General features: G+C 51.0%; 2 protein-coding genes across 2 annotated transcripts in view; both read right to left on the minus strand.

Moving 5' to 3' along the window:
• Nucleotides 1-6,113, minus strand: part of erich3 (glutamate-rich 3) — a 167,478-nt gene extending 161,365 nt beyond the window's left edge. The window contains exon 1 of the mRNA XM_063063472.1: nt 6,065-6,113. Coding sequence (XP_062919542.1) covers nt 6,065-6,084 — 20 coding nt within the window. The 5' untranslated portion in view covers nt 6,085-6,113. The remainder of the gene's footprint in view (nt 1-6,064) is intronic.
• Nucleotides 6,114-7,522: 1,409 nt separating this feature from the next.
• The window catches only part of LOC134354554 (pancreatic alpha-amylase-like), a 31,094-nt gene continuing 15,489 nt past the window's right edge, over nt 7,523-23,127 (minus strand). Inside the window, exons 3-11 of the mRNA XM_063063473.1 lie at nt 21,979-22,125; nt 20,098-20,295; nt 17,491-17,721; nt 14,850-14,983; nt 13,770-13,892; nt 12,082-12,181; nt 11,015-11,136; nt 9,753-9,878; nt 7,523-7,712 (exon numbers count right to left, since the gene is read on the minus strand). Of these exons, the coding sequence (XP_062919543.1) occupies nt 7,523-7,712; nt 9,753-9,878; nt 11,015-11,136; nt 12,082-12,181; nt 13,770-13,892; nt 14,850-14,983; nt 17,491-17,721; nt 20,098-20,295; nt 21,979-22,125 (1,371 nt within the window). The remainder of the gene's footprint in view (nt 7,713-9,752; nt 9,879-11,014; nt 11,137-12,081; nt 12,182-13,769; nt 13,893-14,849; nt 14,984-17,490; nt 17,722-20,097; nt 20,296-21,978; nt 22,126-23,127) is intronic.

Raw genomic sequence — 23,127 nt, forward strand, 5'->3', positions numbered from 1 at the left:
AGACAAAGGAGAATTGGTGTACGTTGTGTATTTGGATTTTCTGAAGGCCTTTGACAAGGTGCCACACGTGAGGCTGATTAACAAGTTAAGACCCATGGTATTACAGGAAAGATTCCAGCAGGGATACAGCAGTAGCTGATGGGCAGGAGGCAAAGACGGGAAATAAAGGGAGCCTTTTCTGGTTGACTAGCCATGTTCCACAGGGGTTGGTGTTAAGACCGCTTCCTTTTATGTTATAAGGGTGACGGAATTGATGGCTTTGTTGCAAACTTCGCAGATGATGGAGGGGCAGGTAGTGTTGAGGAAGCATGGAGTCAGCCAGAAGGGCTTAGATCAGGAGACTGGACAAAGAAGTGGCAAATGGAACAGTGTCAGGAAGTGCACGGTCATGCACTTTGGTAGAAGGAATTTAGTTCTTGACCATGACAAAGAAGAAAAATCTGCGAACACTGCTAATCAAAGTAATGCTGGGCGAACTCATCAGGCCAAGCAGCATCTATGGAAAAGAGTAAACCATCGACGTTTCAGGCCGAGACCCTTCATCACAAAAAAGTGGCAGATGGATACAGTGTTGGGAAGTGTATGATAATGTATTTTGATAAAGGCAACAATAGTGCAGACTATCTAAATAGGGAGAAGGTTCAAACAGAGATGGAGAGGGACATAGGAGTCCTCATGCAAGACTCCCAGAAGGTAAAGGTGGCAAATGCAATGTTGGCATTTATTTCAAAGGGAATAGAATATAAAAACAAGGAGATAATGCTGAAGCTTTTTAAGAAATTAGTCAGGCCGCTCTTGGAATGTTGTCAACAGTTTTGGGAAAACCCCATAAATCAGAAAGGATATGCTGTCATTTGAGAGAGTCCAGAGGAGGCTCATGAGGATGATTCTGGGAAAGAACAGGTTAACATATGAGGAGCGTTTGGCAGCTTTAGGCCTGTACTCACTGGAATTTCGAAGAATGCGGGGGATCTCGTTGAAATCTACCGAATGTTGAAAGAACTGGATAGGGTGGATGTGGAGAGGATGTTTCCTCTGGTGGGGGTATCCAGAACTAGAGGGCACAGCCTCAAAATTGAGGGGTGACCTTTGAAAACAGGAGTAAGGAAGAATTGTTTAGCCAGAGAGTAGTGAACCTGTGGAATGCTCTGCCACAGACTGCGGCAGAGGCCAAGTCTGTGGATATACTTAAAGTAGAAGTTGATAGATTCCTGAATAGTCAGGACATCAAGGGATATGGTGTGAGGGCAGGTGGACGGGGTTGAATGGGATTTGGGATCAGCCACGATGGAATGTCAGAGGAGAGCTGATGGACTTAATTGCCTGATTCTGCTCCTATATTTTATGAGAATCCAGATTCCGGATGAAGAGTCTCAGCCCAAAACATCACTGTTTACTCTTTTCCATAGATGCTGTCTGGCTTGCCAAGTTCCTCCAGCAGTTTGTATTAGGTGTTGACTACTTTCTAAACGGGGAGAATACTCAGAAATCAGAGGTGCAGAGGGATTTGGGAGTCCTCCTGCAGGATTCCCTCAAGGTCAACTTGCAGGTTGAGTTGCTGGTGAGGAAGGCAAATGCCATGTTAGCACTCATTTGAGAGGACGAGAATATAAAAGCAAGGATGTAATACTGAAGCTTTATAAAGCATTGATCAGACTGCACTTTAAGTATTGTGAGCAGTTTTATCGAAGAAAGGGTGTGCTGGCATTGAAGAGGGTTCAGATGAGTTATCTCAGGAATGAAAGGGTTAACCTATGAGGAGCATTGGGTGGCTGAGTCTGTACTCGTTGGAGTTTCAAAGAATGAGGGTGAATCTCATTGAAACCTATCAAATATCGAAAAGCCTAGAGTGGATATGGAGAGGTGGCTTCGAGTTGTGGAGTTCAGGATCAGAGCACACAGCCTCAGAATAGAGCGATGTCCATTTAGAACAGAGATGAGGATGAATTTGTTTAGTCAGAGGGTGGTGAATCTGTGGAATTGGCAGTGGAAAATAAGACATTGGGTATTTAAAGTGGGGCTCGACAGGCTATTAATTAGTCAGGGTGTCAAAGGTTACAGGGAGAAGGCAGGAGAATGGGGTTGAAGGGGTTAATAAATCAGCCATGATGGAATGGCAGAGCAAATTTGAAGGGACAAATGACCTAATTCTGTTCCTATGTCTTGCTGGAGGGTGAGGGAAGGTAGAGCGGGGGGAGTTAGAAGAGAAGGGAGGAGGTGGGGGTTGCCAGAGGGAGAAGGGATCAGAGTGGAACAAGGGGAGCGAGGAGGCAGATGCTGGGGGGGGGGAGTGGAGGGGGGCATGGCTGTAGACGAAGGGGGAGTGGAAGGGGAGGGAGATAAAAGAAGGGGGAGTGGTGGTGAGCATTTATCGGTGACGCGCTGGGTTACCAGGCGAGCATTTATAATTTTATAGGGTGGGAGAGAGGGTGGACACAGCCAAACTCAGTGGAGAGGCTTGGCTACAGCCAGACCCAGACTGCTGGTAAAGGGAGTGAAAGGCTGCCAGTATGAAAGGGATGGGCTGAATAGCCTGGTTCTGCACTGCCGACTCTACAACTGGTCTCTAACTGCCTGCAATGCCCAGTACTAACCAAGGCCATTAGCAACCGTGTCGCCACATCTGCGGAGGCTTAGGCAAGACTGGTGGGGCGGCTGCAAGCCAGCAGTGCATGCAGCCTGCCACACAGACACCTGATGAGGCTGCCGGAATTAATCATCTGCAGCGCTGCCGTGACAATATCTCGTCGCTAGGAGACCAGGCCAGAGATGACAGGGTGTAGCATTACCATGTCGCCATGCCGTCTGACCCTCCATAGATCTCTCCCTCCCTTACTCTGGAGGAAGTCCTTGGTGCACAGCCTTCTCCAACACCAGCTAAACCTGTCGCGTATTGAAAAACCGAAATAGACTGGGCACAGAGAGGATGTTTCTGATAGTGGGTGAGCTGAGGACCAGAGGGAACACCCTCCAAATACAAGGACATCCCTTTAGAACAGAGATGAGGAGGAATTTCTTTAGCCAGAGGGTGGTGAATCTACAGAATGTTTTGCCACAGACAGCTGCGGAGGTCCCATATTGTGTTTAAGGTGGAGCTGGACAGGGTCTTCGTTATTCAATATATCAAAAGTTATGGGGAGAAGGCAGGAGAATGGGGTTGAGAGGGATAACAAATCGGCCAACATGTAATGGCAGAACAGACTCAATGGGCCGAATGGCCTAATTTGCTCCTCCGTCTTATGGCCCAGAGTGTTCACCATTTCGAAGGACACGCTGCCCTTTATGGGAGGGGTGGCCAGTAGCGAGGCAGTTAGTGTAATGCTCTACCACACCAGCAATCACCAGTTGGCATTCACTGTCTGTGAGGAGTTTGTACACTCTGCCCCCGACTGCATGGCTTTCTTCCTGGTGCTCCTGTTTAGTCCCACATCCCAAAGATGTACAGGTGAGTTGTGGGCATGCCATGTTGATGCCAGAAGCTTGGCAACACGTATAACTATATAACATATAACAATTACAGCACGGAAACAGGCCACCTCGGCCCTTCTAGTCCGTGCCGAACTCTTACTCTCACCTATTCCCACCGACCTGCACTCAGCCCATAACCCTCCATTCCCTTCCTGTCCATATATCTATCCAATTTAACTTTAAACAACAACATCGAACCTGCCTCAACCACTTCTGCTGGAAGCTCGTTCCACACAGCTACCACTCTCTGAGTAAAGAAGTTCCCCCTCATGTTACCCCTAAACTTTTGCCCTTTAACTCTCAACTCATGTCCTCTTGTTTGAATCTCCTCCACTCTCAATGGAAAAAGCCTATCCACGTCAACTCTATCAATCCCCCTCATCATTTTAAGTACCTCTATCCAGTCCCCCCTCAACCTTCTACGTTCCAAAGAATAAAGACCCAACTTCTTCAACCTTTCTCTGTAACTTAGGAAATGAAACCCAGGTAATATGCTAGTAAACCTTCTCTGTACTCTCTCAATTTTGTTGACATCTTTCCTATAATTCGGTGACCAGAACTGTACACAAACTGCCCCCAGCACATCCTCCGATGGTGTTAGATGCTGACACGTGACATATTTTACTTTATGTTTTGATGTACATGTCACAAATAAAGCAACTCTTTTATCTTTAATACCTTCTGCCAGCACTGCCAGGAACACAGTCACAGCAGAGGGTCAGGGTGGGAGAGTGGATCTACAGCCCTCCACCACCCTACAGGCTCAGACTGAGTGCGCTCAGGAGGGCAACTGGTGTCCAGTAATTGTGGCAAAGACAGGGTGAGGGGTTTGTGCAGGGCAGTGGCACGGAGGTCACACATTGGCTGTGTGTCAGAACAAGAGAGATAGGCCAAGTGGTCCCTGAGGCTTGGACTCTGTAAGAATGTAATGCTGAGGCTTCAAAAGGCATTGGTCAGACCTCACTTGGGCCTCACTCGTGTAAGAAAAGATGTGCTGGCATTGGGAAAGGTCCAGAGGAGGTTCACAAGAATAATGCTGGCAATGAAATGGTTAATGTATGCAGAGCATTTGGGCCTGAAATCTCTGGAGTTTAGGAAAACGACAAGGTTCCTCAATGAAACCTACCAAGTATTGAAAGGCCTAGATAGAGTGGATGTGGGGGCAGGGGGTGGTGGGAATCTAGGACCGCAGGGCACAGCCTCAGAACAGAGGGATGTCCATTTAGAACAGAGATGAGGAATTTCTTTCGCCAGAGGGTAATGGATCTGTGGAATTCATTGCCACAGACAGCTGTGGACGACAAGTTACTGAGCATATCTGATAAGGTCTTCATTGGTCAGGGTGTCAGAGGTAAGGCAGTGGGATGAGTCTGAGAGGGATAATGTATAAGCCATGATGGAACAGACTTGATGGGCTGAACAACCCAACTCTGCTCTTGTGTCTTATGTATTTGTGTACATACATCTCGTCTGAATCTCAATCCACAGTCTCCAGGTGAATGATAGACCCCTTCTCAGTTCAGGGGAAGGGGGAGACACATCTGGGGCCCCCATGTGGGGAAAAGCTTCCAGTATCTTCCACACCCCTCTTCACTCCGAGCAGACACGGAACAACATGGGGAAGAATCCCTTTGACTGACGTATGGTGCAGGAGTTTCAGCTTGTGAACCCTTGTGCAGGAAACCCTCCTGCACCAGTGGAGAGAATAAACCCTCTCCCCACCCTCACCCACCACTGCCTAGCAACAGGACCTTCCCCCTGCCAACTGAACCCTTACTCCCCTCCACCTGGCAACCAGCACCATCCCAGGAACCAAAGTCCCCCAATGCACACCCAGTTGCCATGACAACATCCCTCAGGAGAGGTGAGTTCCTCACACCAGGTACAGTCTCCACGTGAGTCCACAAAGACAGTCAGTTGGTCCTCTCTCGCTCTCACCACCTGCCCCATATTCCTTGCACTCTCCCTTATACCCTCCTCAGCCCTTCCCTTCCTCAGTCCTTCCCACCCGCCCAACCCACACTTCCACCTCCGCGTCCTGCTCCTCAACACCCCTACCCCAGTGAGGGGTGACCCTCCAGAAACATAACAGACCATGCGGGGACATGACAGGGACCAGTGGAAGGCCGAAGGAGGGGACAGAGTTACAGGTTTAAAGGGTGGAAATTTAAAACTGAGGTGTGCATGGACATCTCCCAGAAGGTGGATGGCTGGAATCCTCCACCCCAGAGAGGATATGGAGACTGGATCACGGGGGGGGGGGCGGTTAAAGAGGAGGGAGAGGAATGTTTGATGGCACAGAAAGGGGGAGGAGGCCTGGGGCAGATTAGTTATGAATGGCGAGGACTGAGGAGCCTCCTCCTACTCTCCCAGCCCTGACAGCGGGACTGATCCCCGATATCTAGCGCTACGTTCACAGAGAGAAATGGAGTCTGAACCTCCTTCCTCGGCTCAAAGCCTCGAACCTCATCCTGTCATCCCTCCATCCTCCCCATGACCTCCTTCCGTTTCTTTTTCCAGGACATTTTCTCCACTGCACTCCTCCCTCTCCATTTCCTCTTTCCGCACCCACCCCGCCTCTCGGAGCTCGCCTTACCCGGACTGCGTGCGGCTCATGGCGCTGCCCGCCGCGATGCCCGCTGCGCTGCCCGCTTCCCCGGTTGTCAAGGGGAGGAAAGGGGCGGGGCGGGCTACATATAAGCACACGTCACGCTGTGGGTCGCGACTCCGACCAATCACCAGCGCTGCAGGCCATTCCTTGCTCGCCATTGGCTGTGAGTCCGACGTCTCTTTCCCAGGAGCTCCAATCGTAGGCGGGGAGAGGGAGTTGGCCGTCAGAAGGGGCAGGTAGTGAGAGAGGAGGATTTGAGAGGTTGGAGAGCAAATTGAGGGGTCAGAGGAGGTTTTGGGCATTAGGAAGGTGTTTCTGGAGCAGGGAACTCGATTGTACGGCTAAAAAGGTGGTGCAAATCCTATATGTGTGTTGCTTGAATTTCCAGCATCTGCAGAATTCCTGTTCTTAGGTTTTAGGGGTTGTTGTATTTGGAGAATAAACGGCTACTAACCCTAATGGGACAAGAAGTCACCAAAATGTTAAAGAAGGAATGTTTTAAATCTCGGCAGATGTGGAGAGCATTCTGAAGGGTTGCATCAGTCTAGTGTGGAGGCCCCAATGCACAAAATCGAAAGAGGCTGCCCGGGAGGGGAGGGGAGGGGAGGGGAGGGGAGGGGGCAGGAGATGGGGTTCTGTCTCCGATTCAGAATCAGGTTTATTATGACTGACGCATGTCATGAAAGCCGTTGTGTAGCGGTGCAGTGTGAGGAATTGCGAAATAAATAAACAGTGCAAAACAAATTAACGCGATAGTGTTCGTGACCGTTCAGAAATCTGATGGCGGGGTGGGGGGTGGCTGACATATGAGGAGTGTTGGATGGTTCCGGGCCCGTATTCGTGGGAGTTTAGAAGAATGAAGGAGATCTCATTGAAACCCACCTAATATTGAAAGCCCTGGATAGAGAGGACATAGGAAGCACGTTTTCAGTAATGGGAGAGTTGAAGGCCAGAAGACTTGTCAGAAGAGAAAGATGTCCCGATGAGGAGGGATTTATTTAGCCAGAGGGTGGTGAATCCGTGGAACTCACTGCCACAGACAGCTGTGGCGGCTGGATAATTGAGTATATTTAAAGCGAAATTTGACAGGTCATTGATTAGGTAGGGGATCAAAGGTTACGGCGAGAAGACAGGAGAATGGGGTTGAGGGATAATAAATCGGCCATGATCGAATGACAGAGACACTCGATGGGCTGAATGGCCTAATTCTGCTCCTATGCCTTATGGTCAAACCTCCCACGGCGGCTCCTTCAGTACCACCCGTCCCACAGGGCGACCATCTTTCAGTACCGTTCCCCAGTACAGCTCTACTGTGGTGTGAGAGCTTTGAAGGTTAGAGGGCTGAGTTGTCGGGACGGAACCGAGTTCAGGTGTAAACGCTCCCAACTGAGAGAAACTGACGCACTGAACGGCTCATCTTGCCCTTTTATTGATCACGGACCGTTACAGTTTGTCCCTGACGTGGATCGCGACCATCGGGTCTTCGGCCGTGTTACTAATCTGGAAGATAGCGTTGCCGCAGGAGTCGACGGTGACCTGCAGTCCCGTGCAGCGATCTCCCTCCTTCTGCCCGGAGATCACGTCGCAGTAGATGCCCGGAGGCAGTCCGGTCTGTAGCTTCATGTTCATATCCCTGCAGAACAAGCAAACCCCGTTCAACGTATGAGGTGCGATTAAGAGCTCTGGGCCTGTACTGTGGTGACAGGAGCTTAGAAGAATGAGGGGGGAATCTCATCGAAACCTATCGGCTATAGAAAGGCCTGGATCGTATGGACGTGCAGAGGATGTTTTCTATGGTGGAGAAGTACCAGAAAACATGGCCTCAGACTAGAGGGACGTCCATTTAGACCAGAGATGAGGAGGAATTTCTTTAGCCAGGGGATGGTGAATCTGGAGAATTAATTGCCAAAGACAGCGAGTCATTGGGTATATTTAAATCGGAGGTTGATAGGTTCTTGATTAGTCAGGGTGTTAAAGGTTACGGGGAGAAGCAGGACAATGGGGCTGAGAGGGATAATAAATCAGCCACGATGGAATGGCGGACAAGAGAAAATCTGCCATCAACCGCATCTCTTCCACTTCACTCAAGTCTGCTCTTACTTCATCCTCCCGCCACCCTACGAGGGATAGGGTTCCTGTTGTCCTCATCTACCACCCCACCAACCTCCGCCGCCTCCAACTGGATCCCACCACCAAACACACCGTTCCCTACCCCCACTTTCTCCATACGTCCCTCCCCACTGATCTCCCTCCTGGCACTTACCCTTGCAAGCGGAACAAGTGCTACACCTGCCCCTACACCTCCTCCCTCACTACTATCCAGGGCCCTAAACAGTCCTTCCAGGTGAGGCGACACTTCACCTGTGAGTCTGTTGGAGTCATTTACTGTGTTCGGTGCTCCCAGTGTGGCCTCCTGTACATCCGTGGGACCGACGTATGTTGAGAGACGGCTTCACCGAGCATCTACACTCGGTCCGCCAGAACAAGCAGGATCTCCCAGTGGCCGCCCATTTTAATCCCACTTCCCATTCCCATTCCGATATGTCTGTCGGGGGCCTCCTCCACTGTCGTGATGAGGCCACACTTAGGTTGGAGGAACAACACCTTATATTTCGTTTGGGTAGCCTCCAGCCTAATGGCATGAACAACGATTTCTCGGACTTCCGGCAATGCCCCCAGACCCCGACCCCTTCACCATTTTCCATCCTCTTGTCCCTCTCTCATCTTATCTCCTTGCCCGCCCATCCGTCGCCTCCCTCTGGTGATCCTCTCGCACCCCTGCCGCCTTTTCCTTCCTTCCAGGGCTTCTGTCTCTTTCACCAATCAACTTCCCAGCTCTACTTCATCCCTCTGTCCCCTGGTGTTTATCTCTCTCCCTTGCCCCCACCTTTTAAATCTACTCCTCAGATTTTTTTTCCAGTCCTGTCGAAGCGTTTCGGCCTGAAACGTCGACTGTACTTTTTTCCATAGACGCTGCCTGGCCTGCCGAGTTCCTCCGGCACTTAGTGTTCTGATTGAATGGCGGAGCAGATACGACGGGCCGAACAGTCTCATTCTGCCCCTTTTGCCCCATGATCGTTGAGACGCTGCACTCCCTGGGGAACAGCGTGAACATCGCACCCAGTTGACACGGGCGTTTCGGACCAGCTCGTCTGTGCCGAGCACTTCGCAGCAGGCTTACCGCCTGCGACACTGCGCCTGTGTCCTCTGCCGGCGCTGCGGTTCACCTTCTCCCTCCCGGGGCGCCGATTTCCTCGCACGGGTTCGCGTTAGTGACTGGTGGGCGTTCTGTGTGGGTCCTGAAGCCTGCCCCGGCTCAGGTATTGGTGTATTTAGAGATAGCATGGAACCGGCCCGCACGGTCCGACGAGCTGCGCCACCCATTTAAACCCTCGCCTGGTCACAGGACAAGTTACAAGGCATGTCTCGGGAACGTGGGTGAAAACCGGAGCCCCCGAAGGAAATCCACATGGTCACGGGGAGAAGGGATAAACTCCTTACAGACGGCGTCGGTATTGAACCCCGACACCCCAAGCTGCAAATGTCGCATTAACCGCGAACCGCTCTGCTGCGAGCCGGCACTGTGGCACAAACGGCCCAGGTCACTGTACGCCTGGCTACCCGTGTGACAGTCCTGCGGCCGCGGCTCCCCCGTACCCCTGTGGAACCTCACCAATCATCGTTGTTGATGGCGATGAAGCCCTGCGCTCCGCGGCCGAACGCGATCTGGTTGCTCCCGTTGTCCCACCAGTTCGTTAGCGGATTCTGGCCCACCACGTTCCGGAAGATAGCCATGTTCCTGTAGTGAGACCACAACTTACAGCTGGGAAATAGGCCATTCGGCCCACCTCATCCATACTGACCTTGCACTGCCTGTACTAGGCCCATATCCCTCTGAACCTTTCCTATCAACTTTATTGACATCTGACCATACCTATATATAAAGTTCCTCCCAACCACAGTATACCCACAAAACATATATCACACCCAGCAGGTCAAACAACTTGTTATAATTTGCCTCCATTTCACCCATTCCTTCTGAACTTTCAAATCTGTGTATCTGTCCAAAATGCCCTTTAACCATTGTAATTGCCTTCACCTCTGACAGCCCATTTCCCACACCCACCACCACCTCTTCTCACAACTCTTCACCTTACCCACACCCATCCCCTCTGACAGCTCATTCCCAATACCCACCACCTTCTCAGCTCATTCCCCACACCCATCCCCTCTGGCAACTCATTCCCGTCACCCAGCCATCACCTCCTCTGGCAGTACGGTCCCCAGCCCCATCCCTCTGAGCAGGATCACGCATCCATCTCGTCTCCCTCAAGATTTTCACCTTAAACCGAGGAGGCACTGTGTTTTTTACCTTTCCCCCAAAGGACCAGTGTTTAGTTTAGTTGTGTACATTTAGCTGTACGTAGGTTGAATGACTATAAACTTGAATTTGAACTTAAACCTTCATCCTCTAGTCCCACCCAGAAACATCTACAATATCTCCTGCCCGCAGACCCTGCTCAGGCCGCCGATTTCCTCCGGCAGACTGAGTATTGCTCTCAAATCCAGCATCTGCAGTCTCCTTTGCCTTTCGATTCTCCTTCCCAGAAAGTCTCTCCAACCCGTCCCTGCCTGTCATGACATTCGAAGCCTCTGTAAGGCCATCACCCAGGCTCCTCCAGTGAGAGTCATTCCTTATAACCACAGTACAGTACTCCACATCATACTCAGCACTGTCTCCCCCGCAGCCACAGCCTCCCACCAGAATCGTACACTGAGCTCTAACTGGGACTCTGACTCTCCCACTCACTCAACCGGCTCATCCAGCCCACACACCAACCCCCAAACTACCCATTCACCACATATTTGCCCCATTTACACCTCTATATCCCGTTGGTGTTTGCCCCTCAGCTGCCACCCCCAAGTAGTTCCCACCTGATCTGCCTCCACCGGTGCTCGCACACCCAGCCGTTGCCGCAAGTCGTGTCGGGATTCAGGGTGACGGGTTTGGTGGACCCGTCTGGGTAACTGGGCGGGCCAATCCAGTCGTTCACATCCTTGGGACAGAGTAGGGGGAGGAGGCGTCAAAACAAAAGAGACAACTGTCCCTTCACCCCCACCCCGGCACAGGGGAGAGGCGGTCAGAACTCCCACATCCATCCCCACCCAAGCAGTAGCACAGCACAGTAACGCAGTGTATTGGGGGGGAGGTGGGCCCTCCCTCAATCAAGATTGTGTAGACCCTGTGAGAAAGTGTCCAGTTAACCTCCCATCCCCTTCTCGCACTCCCTCCAAAACCTTGCACACCCACTCCCCAGTACAGGAAATCTCCCTCAGTACCTCCCCTCCCACTGTGTGACCCTCCCTCAGTACCGCCCCCTCCCACAGTGCGACCCTCCCTCAGTACCACCGCTCCCACAGTGTGACTCTCCCTCAGTACCACCCCTCCCACAGTGTGACTCTCCCTCAGTACTGCCCCTCCCACTGTGTGACCGTCCCTCAGTACCGCCCCCTCCCACAGTGCGACCCTCCCTCTGTACCACCGCTCCCACAGTGTGACCCTCCCTCAGTACCACCCCTCCCACAGTGTAACCTTCCCTCAGTACCGCCCCTCCCACAGTGTGTCCCTCCCTCAGTACTACCCCTCCCACAGTGTGACCCTCCCTCAGTACTACCCCTCCCACAGTGTGACTCTCCCTCAGTACCACCCCTCCCACAGTGTGACTCTCCCTCAGTACCATCCCTCCCACAGTGAGGCCCTCCCTCAGTACCACCCCTCCCACAGTGTGACCCACCCTCAGTACCACCCCTCCCACAGTGTGACTCTCCGTCAGTACCACCCCTCCCACAGTGTGACCCTCCCTCAGTACCACCCCTCCCACAGTGTGACCCTCCCTCAGTACCACCCCTCGTTTTCTGTGCTCTGACGAGATGGTACTGAAGTTGTTCTAGGCTTTGAAGTGTCAAGGCCCTCACATTACCACCGCTGTTACAGGACGCACCTTCCCATTAACAAACTTGCGGTCCCACCGAAAACTGGACATGATCCTCGTCTGTCCATAGGGATGAGCGAGCATGAAGGCTGTGGCTACCTTGTATAACCTGTGGGAGTGAGGGAGGGGACGAGCCAGAAGACAGAGTGGGGAAGGGAGGAGAGAAAGAGAGGGGGAGGGAGCAAGAGACAATGGGAGAGGGAGGGAATGGGGAGAGAGGGAATGGAAGAAGGGAGAGGAGAGTGGGGAGAGAGGGGGAGGGAGAGGGGGTGAGAGGGGGAGGGAGAGGGGCGAGAGGGGGAGGGAGAGGGGCGAGAGGGGAGGGAGAATCGGGTAGAGGGGTGGGACAGTGGGGGAGAGAGGGGCAGTGGGGAGGTGAGGGAGGGAGAGAGGAGGGAGAATGAGGGGTCAGGCAGGGGTAAGAAGGAAAGGAGGAGGAAGACAAACAAATAGGGGTTCTAAAGAACAATCTGCACCGCAGCCATCAGTCCCATCAAGTCAGTGCCGACCATTGCCTACCCATTGGGTTGAGACATCACCCCCCACCTTTTGGGCCTCCACAGAGTCATCAGTTCAATCAGGCCAACACTGACCAGCAACCACTGATTGGCACCAATCCGACACTGATCCCATTTCATTCCCATCAACTCCCTCCCCCCGCACACAGCGGCCATTTAAACCACCAACCCACAAGTCCTTGGGAGTGTAGGGCTGATGGTGAGATGGAGAACTCTGTGTGGCTGCTGGAACTGAGGGCAACATAAAAGTCTCCCGGAAATGTGATCAGGAATTACTGTGAAACAGGCTAATCAGCCCCATCCTCGTGCTTTCCATCACTGCCCCCACCCTCCCCATCGCTGCTCTATTCTCCCCAGTGTAGCCCAACCATTTCCGTCACTGACCCCCTCCCCATGACTGACCCCCTCCCCGTCACTGCTCCTATTCTCCCTATCATTGTCCCCCTCCCCGTCGCTGACCTCAACCTCCCCGTCGCGGCCCCAACCCTCCTGATTTCCGGAGCATGGAGAGAAGGGGGGAGTCTCAGTCCCGCAGGGAATGCTGGTGGGGGAACGGGCTTCGGTGGGGATATCAGGAGCGCGCTGGGCAGATGGGACTCCGATCTCAAACCCCCGCTGTCCTGGGGCTGTACCCACGCATCGGGATCCCTGAGGCAGTCTCATACTGAGTTCAATGCTGACCAGCAACTGAAGCGATGCTGCTGGTGCTAAACCGTATCGGTCTCAGCCGTTCCTTTGGGTTCATCGGTTGTGAGGAGAGAGCAGCCTGCTCTCCATATCGTACCGACCTGACGCATGTATCATGCAAACAGCTATGAAACAACACCCATGTTCGACCCCAGACGAATGGAAAGCCTCAGCTGGGACAGAGTGGGTCAGAGGCAGCAATTCAGGAGGTGATTCTGGATGGTTACCGGCTTGAACCTCCCTGTTCCACCAGCAGCGACCAGTCCTCAGCATTCCCTGAATTAGTCTCAGACTTCCAGTGGCTGCAGGAGTTTATTTGCAGAGGACGAGGAGGGTGGGAGCATAGCGATGAGGAAGTTCAGGGAAGCCATGTGGGGGTGGGGGCAGGGAACAATGACCAGCACAGAACTTAGGACAGAATGGCCTGTTTATCAGTAATGGCCGAATGGCCAGCGTGGAGCCCAGCAGAGCAGCAGGAAGAGCAGACAGTACCTCGGATCCCAGAAGGTCAGGACAGATGCTCCTCCAGCGCCGTGGCCACGTTGGTTATCGTGATTGTCCACAAACACCACTGCTCGGTCTGAGGGCATGAAAGCCCAGCCCTCCCCCCAGTTCCTGCACAGAGAGAGGCGGGTGGGGGGGGGGGTTAATCATCAAAGGGCTGGGTCACAGACATTCTTGGGGAACAGGGCTGGTATCCTCACAAGAACACATTCTCCCAATGTTCATTCATATCCATGTGGGAGGGGTGGTACTGAGGGAGGGTCACACTGTGGGAGGGGTGGTACTGAGGGAGGGTTGCACTGTGGGAGGGGTGGTACTGAGGGACGGTCACACTGTGTGAGGGGTGGTACTGAGGGAGGGTCACACTGTGGAGGGGTGGTACTGAGGGAGAGTCACATTGTGGGAGGCGTGGTACTGAGGGAGGGTCACACTGTGGGAGGGGTGGTACTGAGGGAGGGTCACACTGGGAGGGGTGGTACGAAGGGAGAGTCACACTGGGAGGGGTGGTACTGTGGGAGGGTCACACTGTGGGGGGGTGGTACTGTGGGAGGGTCACACTGTGGGAGGGGTGGTACTGAGGGAGGGTCACACTGTGGAGGGGTGGTACAATGGAGGGTCACACTGTGGGAGGGTGGTACTGAGGGGGGGTCACACTGTGGGAGGGGCGGTACTGAAAGAGGGTCACACTGTGGGAGGGGTGGTACTGAGGGAGGGTCACACTGTGGGAGGTGTGGTACTGAGGGAGGGTCACACTGTGGGAGGGGTGGTACTGAAAGGGTCACACTGTGGGAGGGGTGGTACTGAGGGAGGGTCACACTGTGGGAGGGGTGGTACTGAAAGGGTCACACTGTGGGAGGGGTGGTACTGAGGGAGGGTCACACTGTGGAGGGGTGGTACTGAGGGAGGGTCACACTGTGGGAGGCGTGGTACTGAGGGAGGGTCACACTGTGGGAGGGGTGGTACTGAAAGAGGGTCACACTGTGGGAGGGGTGGTACTGAGGGAGGGTCACACTGGGAGGGGTGGTACTGAGGGAGAGTCACACTGTGGGAGGGGTGAACCACCCTTACCTGAGGTAAGCCATTTTTTCACCATTCCACCGACGAACCACCGTGCCCAGCTTGGCAGAGTACTTGAATTCGGTTACCCGTCCCAGGTTGAAGTACTGTGATGATTGGATGGGCTCTCCCCCCAGGTCGATCACCTGCAGGAGAAGGAGCGTGCTGGTGATGGACCGAGAGGCGAGCTGGGTGGGACAGTCCCACTACTGCACCAAGTGCAGGAACGTTCCCACACCGGAGATGCCCGTCACTGGGATGGAACCGATTGTTCTAATGGAACGAATCTTCTATCTTCCATCGGGCAGAAGATATAAAGAACTTTATCCCACTGGACAAGACTACTGAATGACCCCTCAATATAACTAGATGATTTCTGAGCTCACAATCTGCCTGTGATGGCCTTGTATCATATTGTCTCCCTGCACTGAACAGTCTCTGCACCTGCTACACTTTATTCTGTATTCTGTTACTGTTTGACCTTCTTCTACCTCAACGCACTGTATAATGAATTGATTTGTGTGGACAGGGTGGTAATGGGAACAAGATCCCAGTACCTATTAATTGTTCCCAATGGCGTGTGTCTCAAATAGACTCGTAACGACCAATTCCAGCTCCTGGCCTTCATGTGAAGCTTAGCTACTGAGCCCAATGGAACAGTTTCAACTGACAGGAGAAGGGGAAAAGGAGGGCTACTGGCTTTAAAACCAGTCGCTTTGGGCAGATGGAGTTTGTCCGCTGTGGTTGGCAGCTCATCGAGGAGAAGGAAAACTCTGATCAGAAATCTTCGCTGCGTTGCAGCTATGCCCACCCATGGGGAAGGGTTTGGGAGTAAATCCTGAGGAAACATCCAGAGCTGGGGTCCCGAAGGCAGACCTTCATTGAGTTCAACGCTGACTGGCAGTTCCTGCGACGCTGCTGGTACCAAACTGTCCTTCCTTTAGGTGATCAGCTGTGCAGAGGGGGGGGAGTTTGCCGCACGGGCAGCAGCTTTGCTCTTCATATCGTACTGCCCTGGCTTGCACATCTCGGCACCGAGGATGCAATGTCCGTGGTCAGCTCTGTCCGATGGAGGCCTCAGGTGAAAGACAAGTTTTTTTTTGTTTTTTTTTAATGCATTGTACTTTAATGCATGTGACAATAGTAAACTAAATAATCAAAGTTATTTAATTTTCGAATCAATCTGTTTTCCAGGGTTAGGACAAGAACTGGAGGGTATAGGATTAAGGCAAGAAGGGAGAGACTTCATATGAACCTGAGGGATAAGCAACATGAATTTGTGCATATTGAGTCATATCTAACCAGACGCATAGAGGTTTTCGAAGTTACCAGGGAAGCTGATGAAGGAAAGGGAGTGGATGTTGTCTGCATGGATTTTCGCATGGCCTTTGCAATTTCCCGTGCCAGTGGTTCATTCAAGATGAGATAGGACATTGGATTAGATATTTCCTTTGGGAGGGAAGTGAGACAGTGATAGTAGATGGTTGCCTCTCTGACTGGAGACCTGCGACTAGTGGTGTGCTTCAGCGATTGGTGCTTGTCGGTTGTTTCTCACCCATAACAATGATCTGGATGATAATGTGGTTAACTGCATCAGCAAATTTGCGAATGACACCAAGATTAGGGTATAGTGGACAGCGAGAAAGACTATCAAAGCTTGCAGCTGCATTTGGACCGGTTGGAAAACGAGCTGAAGATGGCAGATGGAATTTAATGTAGACAAGTTTGAGGTATTGAATCTTGAGAGGACAAACCCGGGAAGAACTTAGCGAATGGCAGGGCACTGAGGAGAGCGGTAGAAGAAAGGGATCCGGGAGTACAGATCCATAATTCATTGAAAATGGCATCACAGGGAGACAGGGTCGCATGGAGAGGTTTAGGCACGTTGGTCTTCATAAACGAACGTATTGAGTACAGAAGATGGGATGTTATGTTGAAATTGTATAAGATGTTGGTAAGGGCTAATATGGAGTATTATGTACAATTTTGGTCACCTACCTATAGGAAAGGTATCAATAAGACTGAAAGAGTACAGAGCAGATTGACAAGGACGTTGCCAGGCTTCAGGACACAAGTTCTTTGGGAAAGGTGGAATCAATTCGGACTTTACTCCCTAAAATAAAAAGATTTGATACAAAATTACGAGGGGTAAATGCAATCAAGCTTTTTCCACTGATGTTGGGTGAGATGCGAACCAGAGGCTATGGAAGGTGAAATACTTAAAGGGAATATGAAGGGGAACTTCTTCACTCAGAATGGGAACGAGCTGCCGGTGGAATTCATGGATCTGGATTCGATTTCAACATTTAAGAGAAATTTGGATAGGTACATGGATAGGAGGTGTTGCTGGTCGATGGGACAAGGTTGATTAATAGTTTGGCATGGAACAGATGAACCAAAGTGTCTGTTTCTGTTCTGTAGAGTTCTGTGACCAAGACTCTATAACTTCATCACAAATGGGAATAGCTGAGATGGATTGTTGGGTTGACATAAATCAGTCGGGCTGAAGGGCCGGTTGCTGACACAGGTGTCTGGACAAGCACTCGAATCACTGAAGAAGAGGAATGTACGGAATGAGTGGTGGGCGGTGGGAATGTGAGGATCGAATGGAATGAAGGGCCTGAGCATGGTGATGTACCTCTGCAACACTCACCTCCTGGTAGATGAAGGGTTTGCTGCCCGGGCTGAACCAGCGGGTGTTGAGGGTATTCAGCCGGCCGAAGATGGCCTCTAAGTCCCCGGGCCACATGTGCTTGCAGGCATCCACCCGGAATCCAGCCACGCCCAGTTCCAGCAGACGGTTCAGGTACGCTGCGATCTGATCCCGCACGTAATCCTTCTGCAGTGCCAGATCCAGCAGGCTCACCAGACGGCAGTCCCTGACCTGTGGAGGCAACGAGGCCTCAGTTCCTACCTCTGAGAGAGCACCCCCCTCACACACACCAGCACGGTAGTGAGGATCTTACAGGAGGTGGAGGCCGCGAGGGTCAGAACTTGGTGTCTCAGGTTAAGGGGAGTTGCAGAGACAGGGAGGGGTGCAGGTGTTGGAAGGGTCACAGATACAGGGAGGGTGTAGAGGCTGGAAGGGGTTATAGAGGCAGTGAGGGTGTCAGAGCCAGAGGGGGTTACAGAGATGGGGAGGGGTGTGTGGGAGACATGGAAAGGTCTGTGGGAGATAGAGTAGGATGAAAGGGAGGATGTGGCTATATTGTGGGGTGTAGTCGAGGAGTGTGTGAGGTGATAGGGAGTGGTATATGTTTGGGTAATGAGGTGCATAGGGGTGTAGGTGAGTGAGGATATGGAGGTGTATAGGGGTGGGATGTGTGGGGGTTATGGAAGGGTGTGGGGGAAGGGGTGTTGATGAGGACTCTATGGAGAAGTGAAGGGGAGGGGAAATGAAAGTGCAGAGGCTTAGGAGGGTTGTGTGCAGGATATGGAGGGGTATAGGTGAGGGATCCGTGGAGAATATGGAGGGGTATGGGGAGGGATCTGTGCAGGATATGGAGGGGTGTGTGGGCGATATGGAGGTATGTGTTAGGTGTGGTGTGTCTGGGGACATGGAAGTGTGTATTAAGTGTGGTCTGTTTGAGAACACAGAGAAGTATAGGGTGCGTTGTGTGGGGGGATATGGAAAGGTGTAGGGTGGGATGTGTGTGGGAGACATGGAGGAATCTGGGGGAGAGGTGTGTGGGTGATACGGAGGTGTGTGTTAGATATGGTGTGTTCGGGGATTTGGAGGTGTATATGAGTTGTGTGGGGGGGGGGACGGTGTGTGAGGTACAGTGCCTATAAAAGGTATCATCCTCCCCCTTGGAAGTTTTCATGATGAAGGGTCTCAGCCCAAAACATCAACTGTTTATTCTTTTCCATGATGCTGCCTGGCCTGCTGAGTTCCGCCAGCATTTTGTGTGCGTTTCATTGGATTTCCAATATCTGCAAATTTTCTTGTTTGTGGAAGTTTTCATGTTTTATTGTTTTACAACATTGAATCACACTGGATTTAATTTGGCTTTTTTTGACAGTGATCACCAGAAAAAGAGTCTTTTGTGTCAAAGTGGAAACCAATCTCTACAAAGTAATCTAAATTAATCACAAATATAAAACTCAAAATAATTGATTGCAAAATGTAACACGTCAAATCATCACTGGTGCAACCAATTGAATTTAAAAGTCTCATAATTAGTTAAATGGAGATCTGGTTTTGGAGACCTTTGTGCAGTTAAGGTGTTTCAATTGATTGTAGTAAAAATACACCTGTGTCTGGAAGGTCCAGTTGTTGGTGAGTCAGTACCCTGGCAAAAACTACACCATGAAGACAAAAGAACACCCCAAGCAACTCCACAAAAAGGTTATTGAAAGGCACAAGTCAGGAGATGGATACAAGAGAATTTCCAAGTCACTGAATATTCCTTGCAGTTCAGTTAAGTCAATCATTGAGAAATGGAAGAATATGGCACAGCTGTAATCTGCCCGGAGAAGGCCGTCCTCAAAAACTGAGTGACCGTGCAAGAAGGGGACTAGTGAGGGAGGCCACCAAGAGACCTATGAGGGTAGAGCGTAAAATGAATGCAGCAAAATACAGGGAAATCCTGGAGGAAAACCTGATGCAGTCTGTAAGAGAAGTGTGACTTGGGAGAAGATTTGTTTTCCAGCAACAATGACCCCAAGCATAAAGCCAAAGCTACACAGGAATGGCTTAAAGCACAACAAAGTTAATGTCGTAGAGCAGCCAAGTCAGAGTCCAGACCTCAATCCAATTGAAAATTTGTGGCTGGACTTGAAAAGGGCTGTTGACACATGATCCCCATGCAATCTGACAGAGTTTATGCAGTTTTGTAAAGAAGAATGGGGAAAAATTGTAGAGTACAGATGTGCAAAGCTGATAGAGATCTATCCAAACAGACTCCAGGCTGTAATTGCTGCCAAAGGTGCATCTACTAAATACTGACTCGAAGGGGTTGATAATTATGCAATCAATTATTTTGTGATTTATATTTGTAATCAATGTAGATCAATTTAGAGATCTGTTTTCAATTTCACATGAAAAGTCTTTTTCTGTTGATTTGTGTCAAAAAAGACAAATTAAATCCACTGTGATTCAATGTGGCAGAAGATGAAAACTCCTGGGGGGGGGGAGTACTATTTACGGGCAGTGTATATGGTGATGTATAAGGGAGGGCTGTCTGGGGGCACATCAGTATGATGGGAGGTAACGAGGTGCGAAGATGCGTGAGGAGCATGAACCACTGGGTCCCCTCACCTGGTCGACATCATGGTAGTTCTCGATGTTGCCACTGGCGGTGTGACACTTGCCATCGTTGAAATCCCAGGAGGAGTAGGGCACTCCCGGGAAATCCTCAGCCCCAGCATTGAAGTACGTTCCGCAGGCTGAGTGCCTGCCAGCTCCCCCTGCCGCCCCGCACATGTGGTTGATCACCACATCGGGATAGATCCGCACCTGAGCACAAACAGATCGGTAGCCATGTTAGTATAGTGTATCTCCACCACAACAGGTTACTTCCACTCTCTGCAAGTCCAATAACTGTCTGTGTCTGTCTGGTGGCTAACTACTGCACAGTTCTGGTCCTCCCATTACAGGAAGGGTGTGGGGCTTTGGAGAGGGTACAGAAAAGGTTCACCATAACACTGTCTGGACCAGAGTGCATGTGCTACAGTGAGAAACTCAGTAGGCCAGGCAGCATCGAGGAAGAGAATACAGTTGGGCCTTTATTCTTTGGAACGTAGAAGGTTGAGGGGGGACTTGATAGAGGTATTTAAAATTATGACGGGGATAGATAGAGTTGACATGGATAGGCTTTTTCCATTGAGAGTGGGGAAATTCAAACAAGAGGACATGAGTTGAGAGTTAAGGGGCAAAAGTTTAGGGCTAACATGAGGGGGAGCTTCTTTACTCAGAGAGTGGTAGCTGTGTGGAACGAGCCTCCAGCAGAAGTGGCCGAGGCAGGTTCAATGTTGTCGTTTAAAGTTAAATTGGATAGCTCTATGGACAGGAAAGGAATGGAGGGTTATGGGCTGAGTGCAGGTCGGTGGGACTAGGTGAGAGTAAGAGTTCGGCACGGACTAGAAGGGCCAAGGTGGCCTGTTTCCGTGCTGTAATTGTTATATGGTTATAGTCAACATAGGTGCTGCCTGGCCTGCTGAGTTCCTCCAGCATTTTGTGTGTGTTGCTCGGATTTCCAGCATCTGCAGATTTTCTCTTGTTTATGCAATGACAGGTTGGATAAACTCAAGTTGTTTTCTCTGGAGCGGGGAGCCTGAGGGGAGATCTGATGGAGATTTATAAGATTAAGAGAGCCATAGACAGACAGACGGTGAGAATCTTGGTTCTGTGGTAGAAATATACAATACCATGTCAGTCTGCACTGTGTCAGTCCCCACAGGGTGTGCAACATCAGTCTGCAGTAGGATTACCGCTGGGAGCACTGCGTCTGCCTACACTGGGTGCACTGTAATAACCCACGACAGGAGCACTGCGTCTGCCTACACTGGGTGCACTGTAATAACCCACGACAGGAACACTGCATCTGCCTACACTGGGTGCACTGTAACGACCTAGGCCGGGAGCACTGCGTCGGTCTACATTGGGTGCACCTCAATGACCCACGCTGGGAGCATTGCGTCGGTCTACACTGGGAGAACCATATCAGTCTACATTGAATTAAACTGTGTCAGTCTACACTGGGAGAACCTGTCAGTCTACACTCGATTAAACCGTGACGGTCTACACTGGGAGAACCATATCAGTCTACACTGGATTAAGCCGTGTCAGTCTACACTGGATTAAGCCGTCTCAGTCTACACTGGATTAAGCCGTCTCAGTCTACACTGGATTAAACCGTGTCAGTCTACACTGGGAGAACCGTGTCAGTCTGCATTAGGAGCTGTAGATGCTGGAAACGCTGGAAACGGAGCAGGTCAGACAGCATCTGTGGAGAGAATCGGTTCACAGCTCAAGTCTGTGATCTCTGTTGGAGCCATTCCAGCATTTTCTGAGTCTGCACAGATCTACTTGAGACTGGGATATTTCCCTCTCTTCACAGTGCCCATCAATCCTATCCTGTGGAGTGAGATTTCCAGGGATTTCTTCAGGGACCAATGGCAGAGCCGGCGGTTAACTCACCCCGACGTTGTTACACCTGGTCACCATGTCCCTGAGTTCCTCTTCTGTTCCCGACCTGGAGCAGAGCTTGTAGCTGATTGGCTGGTACCTCTCCCACCAGGGTCTCCAGGGCTGCTCCAATATGATGTTCTCACTGGGTGGGGAAATCTGTCCAAGAAATAACACAGGGTAGTCAAACCATCTCCATAACCTGGTACACCCCACTCCCGTCTCTATAATCCTTCTGACAACCATAACCTCCATGTATTTGTAAACTTCTCCAGCCCCTACACCCCTCCCCATCTCTGTAACCCCTTTCATCTTCTACATCCCTCCCTTTGCATTGCAATTAATCAAAATATAAGCTCTGGAAATCTATCAGAGATAATACCAGTCCAAAACCAAGCCTTAGGCTAGTTGTCAATTTTGGCCAGGTTTACATACAGGTTACAAAACAAAGTCAGCCAGTAGCATCACCAACAACAGCACATCCCTTCCCAATGAACCTAACACACTGATTAGCCTGAGACTGGAATGTCACCACCCAGGCTTCTGAACCCACACTGACCGCCATGGACACAAGATCGGTTTTCCAGTGAGTGAACCTGCGGAGAGCGTCTGACCCGAATGGTGTTGCCTGGTAATTACTCCAAGGTCACGCAGTAACTGAAATGAATTGACTTTATTTCTTACATCCTTCACATACATGAGGAGTAAAAATCTTTACGTTATGTTTCCATTTAAATGTGCAATGTGCAATCATAGTAATTTATAAATAATAGAAAGGTCAATGTAATATAGAATACATTCAAATCAGCGTGAATTAATCAGTCTGATGGCCTGGTGGAAGAAGCTGGCCTGGAGCCTGTTAGTCCTGGCTTTTATGCTGCGGTACCATTTCCCGGATGGTAGCAGCTGGAACAGTTTGTGGTTGGGGTGACTCAGGTCCCCAATAATCCTTCGGGCCCTTTTTACACACCTGTCACTGTAAATGTCCTGAATCATGGGAAGTTCGCAACTACAGATGCACTGGGCTGTCTGCACCACTCTCTGCAGAGTCCTGTGATTAAGGGAGGTACAGTTCCCATACCAGGCAGTGATGCAGCCAGTCAGGATGCTCTCAATTGTGTCGCTGTAGAAAGTTCTTGGGATTTGGGGGCCCATACCAAA

This window comes from Mobula hypostoma, chromosome 12 (assembly GCF_963921235.1).
Source record: "Mobula hypostoma chromosome 12, sMobHyp1.1, whole genome shotgun sequence".
NCBI lineage: Eukaryota > Metazoa > Chordata > Chondrichthyes > Myliobatiformes > Myliobatidae > Mobula > Mobula hypostoma.